General features: G+C 47.1%; 1 protein-coding gene across 2 annotated transcripts in view; it reads left to right on the top strand.

The window, feature by feature from the left end:
• Positions 1-23,914, top strand: part of FBXW4 (F-box and WD repeat domain containing 4) — an 80,828-nt gene that overhangs the window by 53,478 nt on the left and 3,436 nt on the right. For both annotated transcript variants that reach the window (XM_058543805.1, XM_058543806.1), the window contains exon 6: positions 13,970-14,035. In XM_058543805.1, the coding sequence (XP_058399788.1) occupies positions 13,970-14,035 (66 nt within the window). The remainder of the gene's footprint in view (positions 1-13,969; positions 14,036-23,914) is intronic.

The raw sequence follows: 23,914 nt of genomic DNA, 5'->3' as shown, positions 1-23,914 counted from the left end.
CAGTGCTTCCTTGTGGCTTAGGATGTGTTTGGCCTTTATTCCAATGTTCCAAAGAGGTGAAATTAAACATTGAGGGGTTGACTTTTCCCAGAAAACAAATATGCCAAGTTATTTGCCTACCAAGGGGCCTTAGGAGGTAGAATTTGGTGCCTACAGGCTGGCAGTGGGGAGGTGAGGGCTGTTGACAAAGTCCTGAGAAGGAGCATGGAGGTGAGGTTTAATGGAGAGCAACAAGGGCTGGTTGGAATTTGGGAATCTTGCGGTGGGGGGTCGGGGGTGGAGTAGCTCAGAGAGGAGCAGGAAGGGGCTGCTCACTGTGGCAGGCTCCATATGGTGGCTACTATAAGGAGATGGGTCTTTGGAGGAACCTGAGGCTCAAATGCTTGTCATGTTTTGCTTCAAATTTTTTGTATGTGTATATATACAGATACATACACATATGAGTCTGTGTAATATGTAGTGATATATTTATAGAGTTTTTATATGACATGTGATATCATTTATTATTTTATGCTCCATAATGTGGTTTTCCATGAATGGGCCTTGGTTTCTTCATGCCTAATTTCTGATTTATGACTTCAAATGTCTTTCTGACCTAGGGCCAGTTTCATTAAAAAAAGGGAGTGAGCAGGTTTTTTGGGACTGCTTTAGGAATATGTGAGGTTTTTTGTTTTATTTTTGCTTTTTACAAAAAACAATTTTACATGCTATGTGTGAGTTTTCTGCTTGGTTCCTCCTACATTTTTTGTGTGTGTCACTCAGAGGGATTCAGCAGTGGAATATTTGAGTTTGCTTATATGGTCAGATTTATTTTTCCCTTGGTTTTGGGGCCATTAGTACTGGGTCAGGGTGGGGAAGAGATAAAAGATGTTGCAACAAAAGAGTTGCTTGGGGTTACAAAGTTTTAATGTTGTGTGTGTTTATTTTTAAACTTTTAATTCTGAAAAATTTCAAACATACACAAAGAGAAAATAGTAAAATTAACCCCATGTTTTCATTACTATCTTAACAATTACTTTGTGTGGGTCTTTAATTCAAGTCAGATAAATACCTGGAAAGTATCTTTACCCATCTCTCAGATGCCTGGCACTACTGTTCTTGAAAATGGAAGAATCTGAGAGTGGACCAAACTCTATCCCATCCGAGTGAGCCTTGTGGTTTCCAGCAGAACTTTCACTCCCATCAGTTCATAAAAGGGGATCCAAGAGACCGAATCTCTGAAGATCAGGGCTTTCTTCCTTATAAACTGTAATCCCGTCCCTCAAGCAGCATCCTTGTTATCTGCTATTGTCCACACCATCTCTCCACTCCTACTGGGAATGGGAGAGTAGATGTTTTTCCTGGCACTCTCCTTGGGCCTAGGTGTAAGAGAACACTTCATCCCTCTTCTGAAGTTCCAGGCCCACCTGTGCTGCCTTTTTTTTGCTCTCCTAGCAGACCCACCAGCTATTAATTTTGTATCTGAGGTATCTATTCTTAGGCCTCAAGGTGTTCAGTAGGTGCCTGGCAAAGCCCTTTCCTCATCTGTCAGTGAGGATATTCACATGGGTGAGATGCTCAGCACCTACTGAACAGAGGCTCTGTAGTGGTCAGGACAAATTGGTTGTAAGTGACAGAAACCAAATTCACATTAACTTAAGTAAAACTGGAAATGTTTGGCTCATGAAATCCAAGGGTAAAGCTAAGCAACCAAGCCAAAGGAAGAGCACAAATACAGTTGGGCTCAGGAGTAGCTGGACCCAGAGACCTCAGTGCTGCCAGGACCCTATCCTTCTCAGCTGCTCGTCTTCTGGATCTTCCTGGGTCTCAGCTCCTTCCTTTTTTCCAGCTGACCAGCTTATTCCAGAGGCTGCCAAGAGCTCCTGAGTTTGACATAGCTTAAGTCATGGAGAGTGACTGGCTTCCAAAAATCCCAGGGCAGAGACTCACTGGCCCAGCTTGGGGCAACTGCCCTCCCTGTGACCAGGGAGGGAGAGTGTGTAAGAACATGGGAAGTCTCTCAGGAATCACATGTATGGAGGGAGAGTATAGTGCAGACAGAACAATATGTGTCTACCATTTTCATAAGGGCCGTATTACTTCATGACATCTGGTCCCAAAGTGTCTATGTGGATGACACTAGTATGTGGATGATGACTGACCTCACAGCCTTGGCCACCACCTCTCAAACAAAGTCAGAGTCTGGTGGGAACTGTGGTACAACTGCCTTTAACCTCCTTTTCCTCACTTCATTACTGGTCCACTGATTAGAGATTGCTCTATTGTAAGCAGTTGATGGTGTCCTTAGAAAAACCTGCCACTTTCCTAACATGACATGGACAGGGGAAAGAACCTGGCTGCAGACACGTGAGGTTGGCTAAATCAGCAGTGGGCTAGCACCCTCCCGGTGGGGCAGAGAGAAACTGGAGCCAAGTCCTGGGATGGTGCAGGCCTGACCTGGCTGGACCTCCTCCAAAGGAAAATGACTAGCAGGCTCCTTGAATTAGACTCCAGGAGTACAGTTTACCTCGCAGAACAGGTAAACTGTTCAGAAGACAGGAGTCTGTTCAGAAGACAGACTCCTACCTCTTCCCTCTTAGGTGCCAATGTCAAGAGGGTGGGAAATCTTGGGGAGGAACAAAGTTCAAGGTCAGGATTCCTGGTGCTGCTAACTAATCTGGAAGCAAGGAAGTTCTGAGGAACTTCACCTTCCTGAAAAGCTCTGTAATGGAAGTCTTGCAGAAAAAGACCTCAGTACCCTCACTCTTCAGTCTCCAGCCTTATAATTTTTTCACTTTCTCTTGTAATGTAAGCCTCAATCTGTATGGCCAATGCAAGGACTGCGGGGCTCTCATTGTCTCCCATCACAGGGAAGGAGTCAACACAAGAGTTACTGGTTGGATTTGTACACCAAGGTTTGCTGCTGGCTCTCCTCCACAAGGGAGCCCTTCTTTGAGGAATAGGTTTTACCTGCTGTGTACATAGACACACAGTCCTCTCCTTTTTTCTTGTCATGGATCCTACTTCTCTAGACCTGCTGTGTATAATTTATCATGCATAGCAGGCACTACTGGCCTATCAACCTCTATGACAACCCCTTCCCTGCCGCTGATACCTTCAGGGTAATGGTGGAAAATGCTGCTGCAATCAGACCTGATTGAAGAGTGTAGAGCTTCACCTCCCATTCTCCTCCCTCTGTCTTAATAGAAGAGAAGTGGTCCAGAGATGCAGATGGTGCTGGTGAATCCATAGGTCAACACTCACACCCTCAGCCTCGCTTTTTTCAGGGATGTCACCTTTTTTGCTGGATGTCACCATGGGACTCTTTTTCATTGGTGGGTCATCAGAGCCTCTCTTACTTTAAGCCCTGCAAGAGTTATGAGGCCATTGGATGAGGAAGGCCATGCAGTCGTGTGGTGGGTAGTGTGGATGGTCTCTGCTGCCCTTTGATTCCACAGAGGGAACCTCTTTCTAGAAGGTCTTGGTTATACTTTGATGCTTGTCACATGAAAATGACTGCCCCATGCTGCTGCTTATGGAACATTGAGAATGAAAATAAAAGCCAGGCCAATCTCTAGGGGACTCCATTGCTGGGCCTAAATGTGACAGTGGGTCAGGGATGTAGGGCCTCAGGATCATAGGTCACATGGATTTCTCTTTGACCTGTCCTCACCTCTCTTCTCTATTGGTGTTATAAACACTTAATGCTCCTGCCTAAATCTGGATCAAATCTGAGGCTCAACGTCCTTCTGTGGTTTGTTACTGTGGGTATGTTTAGAAAGAATCAGATTTTAAAATAAACTTGTTAAGTTGGTGTCCAGCTTATCTGTGCAGCTCTCCAGTCGAGCTCTGCTTTCCTCTCGGTTTGTTTGTAGAGCCACGGTTCTTTTTTTTTTTTTTTTTTATAATTTTATTTATTTATTTTTCCCCCAAAGCCCCAGTAGATAGTTGTATGTCATAGCTGCACATCCTTCTAGTTGCTGTATGTGGGATGCGGCCTCAGCATGGCCAGAGAAGCGGTGCGTCGGTGCGCGTCCAGGATCTGAACCCAGGCCGCCAGTAGCGGAGCACGCGCACTTAACGGCTAAGCCACGGGGTCGGCCCCGACGATTGATTCTAATGGTTCTCGTCATCCTTCCATCTCATGCCCCTGGTCAAATGCCAGCCACTTATGTTCATCGGGAAACCTGAAAAAACACCAGAGCTTGTCTGCTCTCAGTCTCCCCAGTAATCACCAGACCATGTGGGCCATCCATGCTCGGGCCTTGGGCCTGACCATTACCATGATGCAAAAATGGACTGCCTAAAAGGAAAAAGTGATTTGTTTTGAAGTTGCAAATATATTTTGTGCTTCAGGCTTAGCTAGCCATAGCAGCAATAATCATTTGAGTACCCAGTATGTACAGGGCACTGTTGTGGGGTAAGCCATGGCCTTGGCCTCTCATGGGCTCCCAGTGGAGTTAGTAGCTCACCTGTTTGAAGAAGCTTGTTGTTTATCTCTTTACAGAGAGAGTGGTTATGAAGCAGAAGTTTAGGGGGAAAGTTCTAAGAGCAGGGGTGAAATTGTGGAATTTTCATAGGCAATTGTTTCCAGGCCTTAACCATTCAGAAGCCCTCCAGGTGAAGGGTCTCTGTCAAAGGGCGTCAGCCAGATTCAGGACAGAACCAAGAGACCATGTGGTTTGTGTGATATTCAGAATCGCATTGAATTCAGTATGCCATCAACATGCAGCCCTGCCTTCAGACAACTTCAAAATGTATATTGTTATTACCATCCTCCTTTTAATTTCTCATTTTCTATTTTGTTTTATTTTTATTTATTTATTTTGTGAGGAAGATAGGCCCTGAGCTAATATCTGCCAATCCTCCTCTTTTTGCTGAGGAAGACTGGCCCTGGGCTAACATCCATGCCCATCTTCCTCTACTTTATATGGGACGCCGCCACAGCATGGTCTGACAAGCGGTGTGTTTGTGCACGCCCAGGATCCCAACCGGCAAACCCCGGGCCGCCGCAGCGGAACACGAGCACTTAACCGCTTGCGCCACCGGGCCGGCCCCTTGCTTTATTTTTTACGTAAGTAATATACTATAAATATGTTCCAATTGTAAAAAGTTCAAACAGTTTAAAATACGTAGAATATAAAGTAAAAATCCCCTTCGGTTTCCTTGGGCCCCTTCGACTATCCTTCTCCTTTTTGTAGGAAGTCTGGGATGTGTCACTCCAGATCTTTTCATTTCAAACAAATATCAGACATCATATCATTTCATGGATATGTATGTGTGTATGTATACACACACGAATATGTGGTTTTGCTTTGTTTTAGGCTCACATTGTATGTTTGTTCTACAACTTGAATTCTTTCTCTACCTGTGTGGCTCTGAGGTCCTTTGCTGTCAGAACACATAGCTCTATCACATTCTTTTTACTGCTGCATTCTAGTTCAGAGTTTTGTTTTTTTAGATTCCACATATAAGTGAAATCATATGGTATCTGTCTTTTTCTGTCTGACTTATTTTGCTTAGCATAATAGCCTCAAAGCCCGTCCATGTTGTCACAAATGGCAAGACTCTATTCTTTTTTTATGGCTGAATAGTATTCCCTTGTATTTATATATACCACATCTTCTTTATCCATTCATCCATCAGTGGACTCTTAGATTGTTTCCATATCTTGGCTATTGTAAATAATGCTGCAGTGAACATGGAGGTGCATATATCTTTTTGAATTAGTGTTTTCATTTTCTGCAGATAAAAACCCAGAAGTGGAATTGCTGGATCATATGGTAGTTCTATTTCTAATTTTTTTTTGCAGAAGATTGGCCCTGAGCTAACATCTGTTGCCAGTCTTCCTCTTTTTTCTGTTTTCTCCCCAAAGCCCCAGTACATAGTTGTATATCCTAGTTGTAGGTCCTTCCAGCTTGTCCACGTGGGACGCCGCCTCAGCATGGCTTGATGAGTGGTGAGTATGTCCGCGCCCAGGATCTGAACTGGCGAACCCCAGGCCGCTGAAGCGGAATGTGTGAACTTACCTGCTGCGCCACTGGGCTGGCCCTTATTTTTAATTTTTTGAGGGAACTTTGTGCTGTTTTCCATAGTGGCTGCACCAATTTACATTCCCACTAATAATTCCCTTTTCTCCACATCCTCACCAACACTTGTTATTTCTTGTCTTTTTGATAATAGCCATTCTAATAGGTGTGAGATGATACCTCATTGTGGTTTTGATTTGCATTTCCCTGATGATTAGTGATGTTAAGCATCTTTATATGTGCCTGTTGGCCATCTCTATGTCTTCTTTGGAAAAATGTCTGTTCAGATCCTCTGCCCATTTTTTAATTGGGTTGTTTGGTTTTTTGTTGTTGAGTTGTATGAGTTCTTTATATATTTTGGGTATTAATTCCTTATCAGATACATTATTTGCAAATATTTTTTCCCATTCAGTAGGTTGCCTTTTCATGTTGTTGATGATTTCCTTTGCTGTACAGAAGCTTTTTAGTTTGATGTAGTCCCATTTGTTTATTTTTACTTTTGTTGCCTTTCCCAAAAAATCATTGCCAAGACTAATGTCAAGGAGCTTACCACCTAAGTTTTCTTCAAGGAGTTTTATGGTTTCAGGTCTTACGTTCAAGTCTTTAATCCATTTGGAGTTCGTTTTTATGTATAGTGTAAGATAGTAGCTTAGTTTCATTCTTTTGTGTGTGGCTGTCCAGTTTTCCCACCACCATTTATTGAAAACATTGTCCTTTCTGCACTGTATAGTCTTACCTCCTTTGTTGTAAAAAGATAGGTCTCATTATCCTTTAGTTTGATGAACAAAGTTGTGTTTAACTTTCCTTCACAGGCTATTTTTCAAATAGTTGTATTAATCCTGTTTATACCCTACTTTTTTTCCTTATAATAGAGTCATAAGCATCTTGCCTGTGTTCTTTGGGAACATCACTTTACTTTTTATTATTATTTTTTTTATTGAGGTCACATTGGTTTATAACTTTATATAATTTTCAGGCAGACATCATTATATTTCAACTTCTGTATAGACTACATCATGTTCACCACCAAGAGTCTAGTTGCCTTCTGTCACCATACAAATGTGCCCCTTTATCCCCTTTACCCCCCTTCTCCACTCCCCTTCCCCTCTGGTAACCACCAGTCTATTTTCTGTGTCTATGTGTTTGTTTGTTGTTGTTGTTTTATCTTCCACATGAGTGACATCATACAGTATTTGTCTTTCTCTGTCATTACAAATGGCAAGATTTCATCTTTTTTATGGCTGAGCAGTATTCTGTTGTATGTATATACACCACACATCTTCTTTATTCATTCATCTGTTGATGGGCACTTAGGTTGTTTCCAAGTCATGGCTGTTGTGAATAATGCTGCAGTGAACATGGAGTTGCATACATCTTTTCAAATTAATGTTTTCGTGTTCTTTGGATTAATACCCAGAAGTGGACTAGCTGGATCATAAGGTAGTTCTATTTTTAATTTTTTGAGGGATCTCTGTACTGTTTTCCATAGTGGCTACACATAGTTTACATTCCCACCAGCAGTGTACAAGGGTTCCCTTTATTCCACATCCTTTCCAACACTTGTTATTTCTTGTCTTTTTAATAATAGCCATTCTGACGGGTGTAAGGTGATATATCATTGTGGGTTTTGATTTGCATTTCCCTAGGAATTAGTGATGTTGGACATCTTTTCATGTGCCTATTGGCCATCTGTATGTCTTCTTTGGAAAAATGTCTGTTCAGATCCTCTACCCATTTTTTAATTGGGTTATTTGGTTTTTTGTTGTTGAGTTGTATAAGTTCTTTATATATTTTGGATATTAACCTCTTAGTGGATATATGATTTGCAAATATCTTCTCCCAATTGGCAGGTTGTCTTTTTGTTTTGTTGATGGTTTCTTTTGCCATGCAGAAGCTTTTTAGTTCAATGTAGTCCCATTTATTTATTTTTTCTTTTGTTTCCCTTGCCCGAGGAGACTTATTCAAAAAGATACTGCTAAGATTGGTGTCAAAGAGCATACTGCCTATGTTTTCTTCTAGGAGTTTCATGGTTTCAGGTCTTACATTCAAGTCTTTAATCCATTTTGAGTTAATTTTTGTGTATGGTGTAAGAGAGTGGTCTACTTTCATTCTTTTGCATGTGTCTTTCTGGTTTTGGGAACATCATTTTACCTGACTGTGTAATATTCCATCAAGTAGATGGACCATTGTTTATTTAACATGTTTTTGATCTTGACCCCTTGAAAGCACATCCTCCTTTCCCTGTTAACCCATTTTGGTTCATTCATCCATGAAGCTGGCTAACCTTCTTTTGAATTTATATTTTTTGTCTGTACCATCTCTTTAAGGTAATGGTATGCCAGTTGCTATGTGAAATGGAACTTCTTTTTATTTGCTTTAAACTTTACTCGTTCAGTTTCAGGTAGGCTTCTTGGTCTTATTATCCTTTAGTTTGATGAACAGAGTTATATTTACCTTCCTCTTCCTGGACTTAGCTTTAATCTGGGCACCACCACCCCATCCCCCCAGCCTTATAGGCAGGTGCTACTGTGGATGATAGCCCCACAAGTGTGCTCCTGCCCCTTCACTGATGTGACTTGCAGCCTTCTGGTCTGTGTACAGCATTCAGTGGATGTTTCCCCTGCTGCAAGGTGGGATGTTTGCTGGAGAGAGAACAAGATATCTTTGCTTCTCTTTTTTTCCCTTCCCAAGCACATCTATTTCCCTTCCCCTTGGGGGCCTGGGGGGCCCTGTTGACTGATCTTGTGAACTGGCTGCCTCATACTTTCACCTGCCCCAGCCTATGTCTCTCTTCTTCCTGACTTCTGTTGACCTCCTATTCCCACTCTACTGGTCCCTCCCTCACAGAGCTGTCATTGCACTACTCCTCCTGGCTTCCCCTCACAGAGTGAGTTTGTGTGACCTTCGCACTGCATTCATGCTTTGGGACTTAGCTGCCGTAATGATGTCAGTGGCGCGGGTTAGCAGATGGTGGCAGCAGCAATGAGACCTGACATGTTCTAATGATTCCCTCCTTCCCACCCTTGCAGGCCGAGCCGATGGAGGGGCAGGGATTTCCTTGAGGTATTTTAGGAGGGGGACGAGGGAAATTGGGGGGCCCCCAGGTGCCGATGAGGCCTGTGACCTTTGCTGCTATAATATCAGTGTTTCACAAGCAGGGCGGTTCGGGAGCCCACTTGCAGCCCATCAAAAATTGATTTAATTGCAATTTTTCCTCCAATTAGGAGCACTGGAGCCTGACTAATTGGAGTAATAGAGAGTAATAAGGCTCAGATAAAAAGCCTTCCTCGGCAGCCTTTGTATCTCGTGTCAGTGCCTGTCAGAGGTCAGAGAGCTTGCATATTCTATTAGGCAGCCCGGCCTTCATTTGTACAAATTAGTTTACCCAACAGTAATTAAAATGCCAATGCGGGTTGAAGAGAACTGAATACACTTGATGGGCATGTTGGTGAATGATGTGACAGCTCTGGTGGCCTCCCTTGCCAAAGTGTGTCAGCCCCGGTTCAGAGGCGGCCGGGGCCTGGGCCAGCTGGGCGGCTCTAGGCCAGTCATGGTGCACAGCTGCTGAGCACGCCACTTCTGCTGCCCCTCCTCAGAGCCACTCAGTCGCTCCTTTCTTCTTCCAGGTGGAGTTATTTGTTCATTTGTCCATTCATTCATTCACCAAGTATTTGAGTTTTCAGTATGTGTCAGGCATTATACTAGGTGCTGGGAGAGAACCTTCAGGGCAGGGGGTGGTAAAATCAGATTCCAGTCCTACTAGTTGCTTCCTGTGTGAGCTAGAGCAAGTTCCATTACCTCTCTGTGCCTCGGTTTCCTCGTCTATAAAATAGGGAAGGTGGTACCTACTGCATAGAGTTACGAGGATTAGATGGGATAATGCTTTTGAAACACATGCTTAGAACCTGGCACTTAGTAGGTGCTCCGTAAATTACTAGTGTAATTAAGAGGGCCTAACCTAAGGCAGAGGCAGCAAGACTCCACCTTCTTTTCACACTGCCCACACCCAACTGATTTCCCTTCTTATCTTCCTCTCCTCTTTTCTGTACCTTGTTATTTTCTATTCTTCAACTTGAGTACCTGAACCCTAATTGTCCTGGTGTCTCTCTCTGATATGAGGGCTCCTATTTCTACTTCTTGGGCCTGAGGATGATCTCTGTGATGCCAAGTTTGCCTGAACTGGGGCCAGGGGGCCGATAAGGTAGGTTAGGGATCTGGGCAAGGTCTGGGACAGAATGAGAAATTATAGAAGTCTGGTTTCTGGTAGGGCTTTCTGGTCCAAAAAGAGTAGAGTTTATGGAGTCAGAATGACTTTTTGACCCTCAAGCTGAGAGAGTACGTACATTGTTTAAGAGCATGTATGTGTGTGTGTGTGTGTGTGTTTGGACATTAATTTTTAGATACTGTTGGTACTTTTCATCTATTATCTGGTTGTGGTACTTATGAGAGACTTCACTGCCCCAACGATGTATGACTATGTCATGTGTCATTCAAGTCTGAGTCTGGTGGTTTGGGAATTATTCTGTTAAGAAGCAGAGGGACCCCCTTCACAGCCCATGTGACTATCTTACCCAGCCTTTGGCTGTGAGCTCTGGAAGGCCCTTTCAGTTCAAGTCTACAGATTTGTACTGAGTACTTCTTTTGGACCAGGCACTGTGCTTGGCACTGGAGTACACAGGAGCCACCAGACGGTTCATGATCTCAAAGGGAAGATGAGAAGACAACCGAAAAAGTACTATTTGTCCCATGAAGGTGAGACCAAAGTGTGGTAGGGACCCAGAGGAAGGATGGTCAAGCCACCTGGGGAGCCAGGAGCTCTTGCCTCTGCCTGTTCGGCACAGGTTTGCTATCCCTGTCCCTGGGATACTCCTGAGGGAAGAGATAGGACTGAGGGCAAAAGCCGTGTGAATCTTTATTCCTTTCTGAGGAGAGCTGGCTTTTTCAGGAACTTCAAACCCTAAGTTGAGGTTATAGCAAAGACTTTTTAATGGGGAAGATTCTTTGAGTAGTCCCTTAGGAGGAGCCATAGAAGGAATGGTACATGTGTTCCTTTAGTTCATCTCCAAGTATTTATTGAGAACCTTTGGCATGCTTATAGGACCCAGCACAGTGAGGGATGTGGAGAGAATCTGTTTGAAGATCTCAGGCTGATGCAAACGGAGCAGGATGGCATTATGTTCCAGCTAAATTGCCTGGTGGAGGTTAGAGAGAATGAGGCCTCCTGTGAGGTTAGTGAGGCCTCCTGTGATGTGCAGATCCCACCCCACTAGGCCTTTTTCAGATCACTTGATCTGGCGAGTCTCCAGGGAGGGGTGCAAGTATGTGAGCAACAGATCCTGTGTGCAGCTGCAGCATTTCAGGTAAATTCGTGGAGGCTTGGCTGTCACTTTATTTTCCCTTTCTATACAATGGGAGTAATAATTTCTATCTCATGGACTCACTGTGGGATGTGAAGCATCCTTTGAGTGTCCCAGAATAGTGAATTTCTTCTCTTCTCTGCTCTATGTGTCTGTCCACACTCTGGCAACACTGCACTTCGGTACCCCTTTTAATCTTCTGACTTTGAATGTGGCTGGTCTGTGGCTTTTGCCTCATGCATCCTAAAGTCTGTGGGAATTGGGGGGTAGGGTGGGGAGCAAGTATGACCGAAAGTAGAGGGCAGTAGTTTGAGGTGTGCAGGGCTATGTCAGCAGCCAGCCTCACCATCCAGTGTCCTGGGCAGTCCCCATGGTTTGGGTATAAGTCCTGGTGAGTGTCCCCAGCAAGACCTGGCTCCAAATCTGCTTGACTGTGGCTTACGTGGTTTTTTACTGAGTGTTAAATTTGATTAAACTCTTAGGTCCTCATAAGTGCCGGGGGGACTCTCTACTTTCCCTCCTTTTCTTCCTCCCTGCTTCACATGGTTAAGCAAGAGAAAAGGGCAGCTTTGGAAAGAAATGTTCATGGTACCTTGTCCAGGCAATTAAGAAAGGCCTTCATGGGGTATGAAGATGAGAGGTACTCCTCCTGGTGGCAGATGGACAGGGCCAGGCGTGGGTGGGCAGGAATAAAGAAAGACAGGAGTCCCAGGGGAAGGTGTTCCCATCCCCACCCCAGCCTGCTGGGGCGGGGGTCAGAGCTGTGGGAGTGGCAGGGATTCAGGTTCCAGGTGCCTCCCATCTCTCTATTGACTTACCTTGACGCTAATCTAGGCCTGTGGCCAGTCAAAGGCCTGGCACAGGCCTCCTTAAGAGATGTCTGTGTGTCTGTGCTGGCGCCCCTCACCTGGCCCCCACTCCTCAAAAGTCTGGAGAGCCCAATTGCCCGCTTGAATGATTTCTAAGTGGCTATTATGTTTCCAACCCAAGGTAATTGGCTTTACCAGTTATTAATGGATTACCCTCAAGAGAAAAATGTCGGAGGGAGGGAGGTGAGGACAACACCTCCTGGCTTTGTAGTTTGGGGCTTCAGTGTCCAGGGGCTGCTTCCCAGGCTGAGAGTCACTTGGGGCATGACAGAGTGGCTGTTTTGGCATGCCACTCTAGTTTAGTGGCTGCTGGCACTCCTATGGGTCAAGAGGAAGCTAGGATGATGGAGCATGTCCCTAGAGGAAGTCTTGGCTTGAGGCATGGGAGCCCCAGGGTGGCTCATGTGGCCTTTTGTCAGCCTGGGGTTGAAAAGTAGACACCTGCCCTGCAATTTTGATTGTAAATCAGTGGTTTGGCCAATGCCTGCCCTAACATCTCCCCCATGAGCAACTGGCAGGCCACCTCCCCCTGCAGCCAAAGCCACTGGCTTCTTCAGAGCCCTCTTTGTGGAAATCCATCTCCCCACTGACATGCTTGGGATCAGAGAGCCACAGGTGCTGGGCAGGGCCAGGGCGGATGGGCTGCGGCCCCCACATTGCAAACATGTCATTAGTATGTCCAGTCCCCCTTCTCCCCATGCCAGACATGTAGGGACATGGCCCTTCCCTGCCCCAGGGCTCCTGAGTGACACAACTGCTTTCAACTCTCTTGCTCACTGTTTAGGTTTTCAAGCCTGGGGTTCCTGCAGGCTTCCCCCGCCCCCACCTGCCAAATCCTTTAACAAAGGAGCGGTCTGGCGTAGAGGTTCAAGTTCTAGTCTTAGCACTTTGGCCAACCTAGCTCATTGCACAGATCCTTCTCACTGGGCTTATGCCTCCACTTAAAATGAAACTCTGCAGATTGTATATGTTGAACTTTTTAGAGGTTTAAGAGACACTCTGGGAAATATGGTCAGAGTGTTTCTTCTTACCTGCCTCTTGGGAGTATCTGTCATTGTCCTCTAAACTCTGCCTGACCCCCATGCTATTCCGCAACAGCCCTGGCTGCCTGGCCCCTCACATTCCCTACTCTCTCACCCTCATTTACGAGCATTGTCACCTATCTCACCTTTTCATATGGTGACTCACCTTTCCTCATTTTCCTTTCCTCATTTTGGTGCCTTTACACCTGTTCTGTGCTTTTGCCATATTACCAGAGTCCCCCAACTCTTAAAACCTTCCATAATGCCCACCCTCACCTCTGATCAGGGCATCACCTTCTAGCACGCAACAGCTGATTCCCAGGAGACCTTATCTGTGCCATGGCATCGTGAACTTGTCCTTTATACAACTGCAGCCCAACAGGCTTGCTGTCCCTTGGCCTCAGAGTTGTGCATCTAGAGATCCGTTTTTATGGTGGGCAGAGACCACACGACCAGGTCTGAGCAGGAAGGAGCAAGCTCAGCCATTGTTGAACCCATGGGTCCTCTGGCCAAGCAGCGGTGGGAGGTTACAGCCCTCACCTTTCTTCTAGTTGTCTTCTCGCAGCTCCTCTGATAGCTGTCTTGGCTGCTTCCTTCATCCTGGCTTAACCCCATGATCCCCTGGAGAATGAGGATGGCACTTGCAATTTTGTAGCCATTTCTGCCACAAGTTCTGACAAGCCAGACCTGACTCTCCTCTCCTTTTTTGGCAGCTCTTTCGTGACAGGGACGGCTTGTTGTGGGCACTTCTCACCCCTAAGAATCTGGGACCTCAACAGGTAAGAGATTCCTGAGCCCACCATGGCTTCCAGTGGGGAGGGGGCTGGAGCAGCCAGGGAAGCAAAGGAGAGAGCTGGCTGAGCCAGCTCGTGCTTCAGCTGGCCGCTGAGTGGTCCAGGAGGAGGCTGGGAAGGACCCCGGCCTGCAACCCACCAATAGCCTCTGCTGTGGTGCCTTCTCACATGGAATCATTTGGGTTAGCTTGAGCCAACTGCTGAAGTAATTTATAATAGGTAAATAATTTCATGTGGAATTTATGATAACAATAACAATTTGGATTTATCATACTCTTTCTCTGAGGAGTGCCTATGTGGCTACATAAAATCCTATCTATCTTCAGAGATAATTTTTCTAAAATAAAGAAATTTTGAAAGTGGCCTACAGATCCATAAAAAGAATTATACAGAAGAGTTGAAGTATATCCAGGTTTTATTCACAATTCTGCTCCTTGGCAGGCTAACCACATTCCCATCTGATTATCTGCCATTCTGTTGTGGTTTTTTTAAACTTTTTATTTTGAAATAATTATAGATTCATAGGAAGTTATAAAAATAGGACAGCAAGTTACCTGTGTAACATCTTATGTAATATAATACCAAAACCCAGGAAATTGACATTGGTACAATCCACAGACCTTTATTCAGATTGCACTTGTGTGTGTGTAGTTCTTTGCAATTTTATCCCATGTGTAGATTCATGTAACCACTACCACAATCAAGATACAGAACTGTTCATTCCATTCGCACAAAGATCCCTCACGTACCCTTTTATTGTCCTACCCATCCTCCCCTCTTTCTCCCCTTCCTCTTGTCCCTAACCCCTGGCAACCATTTATGTGTCTTCCATCTCTGTAATTTTGTCATTTTGAAAGTATTATATAAATGAAATAATATACTATGTAACCTTTTGAGATTTGCTTTTTTTCTTTAACTCAGCATAATTCCCTTGAGACCTGTAGAAGTTGCTGCATGTATCAATCGTGCTTTCTTTTTCATTGCCCAGTAGTATTCCCTGGGATGGATGTACCAAAGTTTCTTTCCCCATTGAACAGCATTCACCCATTGAATGACATTTGAGTTGTTTTCAATTTTTTGACTTGTTTCAAATAAAGCTGTTATGAACATTTGTGTATAGGCTTTTGTGTGGACATACGTTTTAATTTCTCTGGGATAAATGCCCAGGAGTACAATTGCCAGGTCATTTGGTAAGTTTAGTTTTTATTTTTTTACCTGGAAAATTATTTGAGTATCTTTATCATTTTATATTCTGACCCCAGTGTACAAGAGATCTAGTTTCTTCACATCCTCCACAGCATTTGGTACTGTCACTATTTTTTATTTTAGCTATTCTAATAGGTCTGGTATCTTATCATGGTTTTAATTTGAATTTCCCTCCTAGCTAATGATATTGAACATCTTTTCATGTGCTTAGTTGCCTTCTTTATACTTTCTTTGCTGAAATGTCTGCTTATATCTTTTGCCCATTTTCTAATTAGATTGTTTGCTTTTTCACTGTTGAGTTTTGAGAGTTCTTTATATATTCTAGATATTAATCCTTTGTCAGATATGTGGTTGGCAAATATCTTCTCTAAGTCTATAGCTTGTCTTTTTATCCTCTTAACAGGGTCTTCCACAGAGCAAAAACTTTAAATTTTGATGAAGTCCAAATTATTGACTTTATCTTTTATCAATCGTGCTTTTGGCACCAAGTCTAAGAACTCTTCACCTGGCCCTAGGCCCCCACATTCTGGTTTTCACATAATTTACAGGGATGGTGAGGATGTGCTCTTCTTTTTTGTTTTGTGAGGAAGATCAGCCCTGAGCTAACATCTGCCAATCCTCCTCTGTTTGCTGAGGAAGACTGGCCCTGGGCTAACATCCATGTCCCTCTTCCTCTACTTTGTATGGGACGCTGCTGCAGCATGGCTCAACAAGCAGTGCGTCGCGCGCCCAGGGTCCGAACCAGTGAACCCCAGGCCGCTGCAGCGGAGTGCGTGCACTTAACCTCTTGTGCCACTGGGCCGGCCCCGAGGATGTGCTCTTCTTGCCTGTCTCCTGTCTCCTGTCTCAGTTGCTCTAGCTTGTCTTCTCCTTTTCTCTCCATCTCCCCTGGAAAGTATTGGCCGTATCTTTTTTTCTGAAAAATCTATTGTACTGTCAATCTTTCCAAAAGATTTTTTTATCACACTTGAGATGTTTTAATTAAATATGGTTTTCTCTACGACATTGTCTTGATGGTCATCCAATCACAGGGATAGGAAACTTGCAACTTCCCCAAACACCACATTACATCTTTGGATAGCTCTGAGAGTTAGAATGCCTACCCTCCATCAAGGGTTGATCTGTTTCCTGGAGCTGTGATCCTGGACAAGAAGCAAGTTGAACCTCTCCTCTGAAGGACAGGCCTTTAAATATCTGAAAACTTGGTCCTGCTCCTCCAGGGTCTTCTCTTTTCCAGGCCAAAAGTCTGAGGCCCTTCAATTGTTGCTCATAAACATAGTAGATCAGTTAGGGTGCTTTTGGCTATAAGTAATGAAGACCTAATTCAAAGTGGCTCAAACAATAAAGGGATTATTATTGTCTTAAATGACAAGGAGTCCAGAAATTGGACTGTTAGCTGGTTCCAGAATTGATGGGTTCAGTAGCTCAATGAGACCATGAGGGTCCATCTGCTCCTCAGCTTTCTGCTTTGCCACCCCAGTCAAGGTGGCTTTTGCCCTTGTCCTCAGGTTGGTTACAAAAGCTCTACCAACTCATAAAGGCAATATCCAAAGGGAAGAAGGAAGGATGAGGAATGTCACTGCCTAGGGTCCCTTTTTAAGATGAGGAAGACTGTCATAGGAGTCTCCAAGCAGACTTCTCCTCATATTTAGTGAGCCAAAAGTGTGCTCCAGTACTCACCCTAAACCAAACTCTGGCAAGGGAAATGGAATGACGAGTCAAGATTCACCTTCTGGGCCTGGGGAAGAGCGCAGCTTTCCCCCCATGCTCAGCGGCAGTGGGGGAGGGGAGGGGCGGGCACCAAATCCAGTTTGGGTCAGCAAGAAAGCAAGTGAGGAATAGTTGGATGGGTGACTTACAGGGTTGGTCTCATACTGGTTTCGGGACTATACTCACCTGAAAGTTTCTCTGATTTATCTGGTTTGATCCCTCTTGAAGTGTGATGTTCACAACTGAGTACTGAACACACCAGGTGTGGGCTGATGAGTGAGTGGCAGGTGCTATCATCTCCGTTATTCTAGATCTTCTGCTTTTGTTAATGTAGCTGATTGTCACATCACAGTTGCCAGCACAGCTAAAACTTCCAAGGGCTCCTTTGTTCTTTAGCACCTGGAATGTTGGAGTTCCTACAGTATGTGAAAGTTGTCCCCTTGGCTCACTCTGCCAGACTCTTGCCACCAGCAACTTCTTTCTTCCGAATGGGGCCGGGGCAGAAGGGGCCCCTCCTCTAGTATGTGACTTGGAGGCTGTGAGGAGCTACAGAGGGAGCACAGACCATGTGGTCAGACAGACCTGGGTTCCAGATCTGACTCTACTGCTTATTAGCTCTATGAGCGGGGGTTGGGGTGGGGGGCTCTCTGGGCCTCAGTTTGCACATTTGTAAATGGGATTTAATGATCCCTACCTAACAGAACTAATAGGAAAAAAAATATTTTGAAAAAGTGTCCACACAGTGCCTGTCACCTTGAGGGCATTCAACCACTGTAAGCTGTCTTCCTTCCCTTTCTTTCTCCCCACCCACAGCTGTCTTCCACATTAGTACCTTGGAGTTTGTGGAGGCTCAGCCTTTTAATCCTCCAAAATATCTGTGGCCTTGTGACCAGTAGCAGGGGAGGAGAACCTGCTGACTTCATGGCACAGAGAAAGCTCTTGATAGTAAGGCTGCAGGTTACAAAGATGTGCATTTCTGCTGTAAGTCAGTTTTATTTAGTCATGTAGCTTGACCTTGTGCTTGGCATCATCACTGGCCTGGGCCCAGAATGGCAGACAAGCCAAAGGGTGGGATGGGTGCACTACCATGGCCCAGCTTTGTCTCAAAGGTTGAGTAATCTTTGAGTGGCCCTCTTCTGCCTGTGGCTGCCTTGGTAGGGGTGCTGCTAGGCACAGATTTATGGTCAGGATGGAGTTCTAAGGCACTAACTCCTTGAATGGCATTCTCTTATGAAACCCCAAACACTGGGTCTGTATAGAACTCAAATGAAAATGGGCATAAGACAGCTATGGCCTTAGTTCTCATTGGAGCCAGACAAGAAACAGCCACTGCACCCTCTGGTCAGCCTGTGGCAGGGCTACCCTGGGCATCACTTGGCATTGCCTTCTCTATAGCCCCCAGACTCCGCATCTCACGACTGAGAGGAACCACGCCTTGTTTAACCATCTCTCCTGTCCCCGGGGAAGCTTGGAGGACTGAGTGGTTCAGGGATTGAGGGAAAGATGCCCTGGTGGAGACATCGCTTTTGGTGGGTGGACATCCGCTTTTGGATGGACAGGACGACTGTCTGTAGCTGTCTTTCCCAGAGAAGCACAAGCAGATAATAAAGCCTTGTAGAAAATAGGATTAAGGTAATGAACAGGCAGGACTGAGTTTGATCTTTCAATAATGCCAAAGCCTGACTGACAGGCCAATCTGGAAGGTGGAGCAACATCACTGGCAGGACTCGGTGGTGGGTGGTGTGCAGTGCTGGGTGGATTCTTTGCTTTTAACCTGTCACTGCTGAAACCTGAGGAGCACCAGGATTCTCTTTTATGTGTGTGCTCTGACTTGGGGGAGGAGTACTGGAGGGGCAGTTTTGCTCTGAGCATCACCCCTCCAGGGGCTGCCCTCAGGATGATGGTGGGGGCTGGAACACACCTCGGGGGGTACAGGCGCCCTGCTGGGCACCAGCGCTCCCTCCTCCCTCTGTTGTCCCTCTGCCATCCTCAGGCAGCCTAGGCTACTTCTCACAATGCCTGGGGACCTCTTTCAAGGTCACCATGGCTCCCTCAGCCCTTTGTTCCATCAAGACCCCTGGACACTCTGTTCTGCCTATGGGCTAGGGAGGGGGAGGTACTGGCTGGAGCATACAGGTCAGAGGGCAGCTGTGGGCACACAGCCATTGCCTAGATGGCAAGGAGCTTTGCTGTCTCCCTTACCCTTCCTTCTTTTCTGCCTTTCTTTATCCTGGAGCTGGGGACTGTGGGCTGGCCCTAAGGACAGGAAATTTCTAACCTGTCTAAACCAGGTAGAGAGAAAGATGGAGTCCTTCATCCACCCTCGAGGTGCCAGAGTGTTCCTGCTTCCAAGGGCAGATAGTCTTCAGGCCCAGTCCCAAGGGCTCCCATCTTGACAGACTGTGCCGACAGCCAACCACTGAAGTATCCCTAGGTAGGCCCTGTGGTCCCATCAGACCCCAGGGAACTGTGCCAAAGCCATCCTGTTCCTCAGCCTGGGGTCTGGAGGAATCAAGGCCCATCTTGTGTTCTCTGTCTGCATTTGGGCAGGGCCCTCAACTAGGCCCCAGGGAAGGTGTTGTCTGTGTGGGGCCCACCTCCCAGTTGCTGGTAGGCCAAAGGGTCTGACTGGCCTGACATCACACATACCCTCCCCCTGGGCTTGCTCTTGCTGTGGGTTTTACCTTTTCTGCCAAGGGGCATTTGAGCTGGATCTAGCATTGGTGCCCTGAGAGCAAGGCACAACAGGTGCCCTGGTGACAGTGGGCAGGTGGGCACCAGGATGAAGAAGCCTGTAATCCCAGACCTGGAGGTGTCACAGTGGGTCCAGCCACATCCCTAAGCCAGCCTAGGGATTGTCGGGTAGGGGTAGGCTTTGGTAACCTGGCTACTCCTAGGGCATTGAGGGCTCAAGTCCTTGACTAGGCACTGCGCTGCCCTGTATGTGTGTGACCGTATGCATGGCCCCTGTACACACACCCCATCTCCCCTTCCCCTTCAGGCAGGAGGCAGGGTCATCCTGGTTTCCCATTACTCCTCCATTTCCATCCAACAGCCCCTAAGTCTCCTCTTTCTCAGTGAAGGCAGGGGCAGATAGGCTTCTCACACGTTCTGACAGGCACGCTATATTGTTCCCCTCTGAGCCTTTGTTCCAGCTGACCCCTGTGCCTGGAATACCCCCTCTTGGCCTACTGAAACCCTGCTCACTCTTCAGCATAAATAGCACCTCCACCAGAAAGCCCTCCCTGATCCTGACTGCTGTGGCTGGAGTTGGTGACTCTTAGAGCACTCCTAGGACCACCTTGTCAACCACTGTGTGGCTTGGTATAGCTTCCCCTCAGGTGGGGAACTTATCTTGGGACCCTGGATTGAGCACAGGAGATGCACATCAGGGCATCCAATCGCGTCTGGAATGGCAAGGGGCGCCTGGCTACAGCCCTTTCTAACTATCTGCAGAAGGAACTGGTGTCCTGAATGCAGGCTGTCCTGCTCTGAGGGCATCATTAGTGCCCATCCCGCCCAGGTGTGGCTTCGTCTCTGCCCCCGGCCCTCCGCCTCCACCCCGGGCAGGGGGCCTAGCCCTTGGTCAGAGTGATTACGGGAATTGCCCCTCTTTAAAGTACTTGCCTTCTCCTTTGAAAGTATTACTGACAGCTTTTTTCATTTTCTTTACCTCTTTAAGGAACCCTGTAATTTCTTTCTTTTTCTTTCTTTCTCCCCTCCTCTTTCCTTTTTCTTTCTTTTCCCCTCTGTTCCCCTGAACTCTTTGAAATTGGCTCTCTGCCTGCTGACACCAAACTGATACTTTGTGTCTCACTTCTCCTTATCCCTTTATGGCAACAGATGTTGAAATTTTGTATCCTTTTATCTGCGGGGCTGCCCCTTCCTGTAATTACAGTCCTCTTGTTAGCAGTACAAAGTGGGCTGCCCGGCTGCCTGGCCTTTGAGCCATTGTGTCTGAACACGTGTGTGTGGGCGGGTGCTGGGGGGGGGGTGCTGGGGGGGCTGTGCACGCGCACACACATGCATGTGAGAGGCTGTGTGCTTGGGAAGGGTCCTTCCCTCTCACCTGATGGGGCTGGGGCAGCTGAAGCTTCCATGGGCTTGACCTCATCTCTACCACTATGTGGTTATATTTGAGACCTATCTGCCTCCTTGAGTCTCTCAGCCTCCCCACCACAGGGTTGGACTAGGACAACCACTCCCTGCTCAAAAGCCTCATGGGCTGTCTGTCACTCGTGGAGTTCATGCCAGCTGAGTAGTGTACACCTGAAGGCCCACCACCGTCTGGAAGCCAGATCCCACCAGCTTATTCCCCTTACATACCCAAGCCTCCAGCCAAACCAGGTGCCCCAGTTCTGCACCTTTGTTGTTGCTGGTCCTTCACCTGGGCCATCCCCCCTCTCCTGTCATTGCCTGTTACAATCCTGTCATTCACTGAAGAATCACTTAATACCCACAGCCAGAAATGTTCTCTTACCTGTCCTCTTATAAAATTTTCTTTCATCTCTCCTGGTATCCACCAAGTCACCCCTTGTATTATTCGTTGGATACATGACAGACTTCTCTTCCTCACTGGATTGAAAACTTCTTGAGGACAATGTCTCCTTCAGAGTCACACCTCACATCTCCCTGCAGTTTCTATTATGCACAATGCCTTGTATACAGAAGGTGTTCAATAAATGGTTGCTAATCAAAGAAAGGAAGAGCAGGAAGGAGGGGGTAGAAAGAAGAGAGGAAAAAACCTCCCATTCTCTTAGCGACCAATGTTGTGCCTAGCTTATACCTTCAGGCCATCTGTCCCCTGGGAGCAGAGAAGATGTAGGATGGTGAACTGTTTGTCACCCTTCCTCCCCCCCTAAAAAAGCTGTTGCATTTTGGGGTTGCACATGCCAGATGGGGTGTCCTCACACCCAAACAGATGCAGGAGTGAGCACCCATAGGCTCTCCAGGGAGCATCATCATGAACCCAGTATGTAAACAGTGGCTGTAAAATGGTGTGGCAGCCATGGGCATTCTTAGATGTGAGCTGGGAGGTGAGAGCTAGGGGTATCGTATCTCAGGGCACTTGAGCACAGGAGGACTTTCTATGGACCGTGGCTTGTGTTGGGAGCTCAGGAAGGCCAGGCAGGGGAGGCGTGTGGAGGCTGGAAGGAGAGGACTCGGGGGAAGGAGGGAGGGAGTGAAGCAGGGCACCAGGCTTCCAGGCTCTGCAGGGCCCAGGCTAGTGGGGGTGGGGGGCTTGCCAGGGACTACTCCTCTGTGCCTAACTCTAGCCTGGCACTCAGGGCCTCTCCCAGATGGGACATCTGGGTCTTCAGGGCCAGCACCTACCTCCAGTTAGCCAGTATCTTATTTAAATTTCCTCCTCCCTGTCAGAAAGTTCCTCTCTAAACTCCCTCTTCCCTCCAGCATCAGTGGAATTGCCTATGCCTGGGCAGCAGGGTGGGTTGGGCCAGGGAGACCTGATTCCCTCACCTGATCCCCTCCTCAAGGGTCCCTGGGATGAGGCCGCTCTCTGCTTGCTTTTCCTGCCCAGGTACTCTGGGGGCTCCCAAGGGAGGCTGCACACAGCCAGGCTGCGGGAACAGGTCTCCTTCAGGCTGCCCTCCCGGCCTGGGTCTCATTCATCAGGCTCACAGGGGCGGCCCCATCTGTCTTTATCTTTCCCTGGGTTGAGAGAGAATTGCTGGAGTCAGGCTCAGCCTCCCAGCCTCAGCGGCTCCTGGAGGCCTGGGCTTTGTGCACAGGAGTTGGAAGGGAATGGACTTTTTGTCTGGCCCTCTATAGTGACAGACCCGGCCCTTGCTCCTGTCTTGGCCTGGGGCTCTGAGCAGCAGCGCTGTTCCCACACAAGTTGTGCGACAGCCAAGGCTCTGTACCCCCCTCCTGCCCCCCACAGTGAGAGGCCGAGAAGCATTCTTAACATTCTTTCCAGAGAAAAGGGGTGAAACGTCTGAATTTGGGGGTCACCATGTTATACAAATTGCAATCTAATCGTTTTTACAAGAACACACTTGCAGTAAGAAAAGGAGCCTGGGAGGAGGGGCTGAGGAGACAGCTTGTTTTGTCCCCCTTCCCCCCAAAGTTTGGGGCTATTGTCGGCTGATGTCACTCCTTCCACCAGAGTGGTTGAGCTAGAGTTTTCTAGTTAAATTGGTCCTGGGGTGGGGGCCACGAGGGCCCACGGTGCCATTTCTGTTTGTTTTCCCAAATCAAAGCCCCAGCAGGGCTCCTATGGCACCGCTGGGCCGCTATTTGAAGAGACGAGCCATTTCCCAGAGCCTGGTGTGTCAGTTTACGCTCTGAACTTAACCTCACGGGCACTGCACAACAGAGCCTCGAGGGTCCCGGGCCCAGAGGCAAAAGAAATTGTATCTTTTTATTGGCCCATTTAAAGTGTGTGTGGCCGTTTCAGAGAATCAGAGAACAGTGTAAAAACTACTCAGCCCCTGGCCAGGCTAGGCTGACAGACGAGGGGCTTTGGGGACTTGTCCCAGCCTCCAGGAGCTAGTGCTCACTCGGGCCCTTGGGTATCCCTGAGAGGGTAGGGTTCTGTTTCTTATTGCAGACACTGTGGCACGACACTTTCCAGTGGTGGCTCGGATGCCGGTGCAGCGACCCAGGTTGGCAACTCGGTCTGGGTGTGGCCCTCACACTGCTGACCCTGCCCAGCCTGTGGGTGCCCAGCTCTCCTTCCCTCTGAACCCTGGGACCAGGGGTGGGCAGGTAGAGCCATGCTGGGCTTCACGCCCCTCCAACCCCCACTGCCTTTCATCTTCTATTTCAAACAGACAAACATGAAATTACTTCTGTAGATTAAAGGGGAGAGCTCCTCCTCAGTCATTCCTGAAGTCCTCACTAATGGAGGGGGCAGGGCCCCCAAATCTGGAAGGAGGGAGAACTGTGGAGCAAAACAGCCCCTACCCAGTGTGCACAAACATGCAT

Source organism: Diceros bicornis, chromosome 6, assembly GCF_020826845.1.
Source record: "Diceros bicornis minor isolate mBicDic1 chromosome 6, mDicBic1.mat.cur, whole genome shotgun sequence".
In the NCBI taxonomy this organism is placed as follows: Eukaryota; Metazoa; Chordata; class Mammalia; order Perissodactyla; family Rhinocerotidae; genus Diceros; species Diceros bicornis.
Note: the sequence above shows the minus strand (reverse complement) of the source record. Positions and strands in the feature narration are given on the sequence as shown.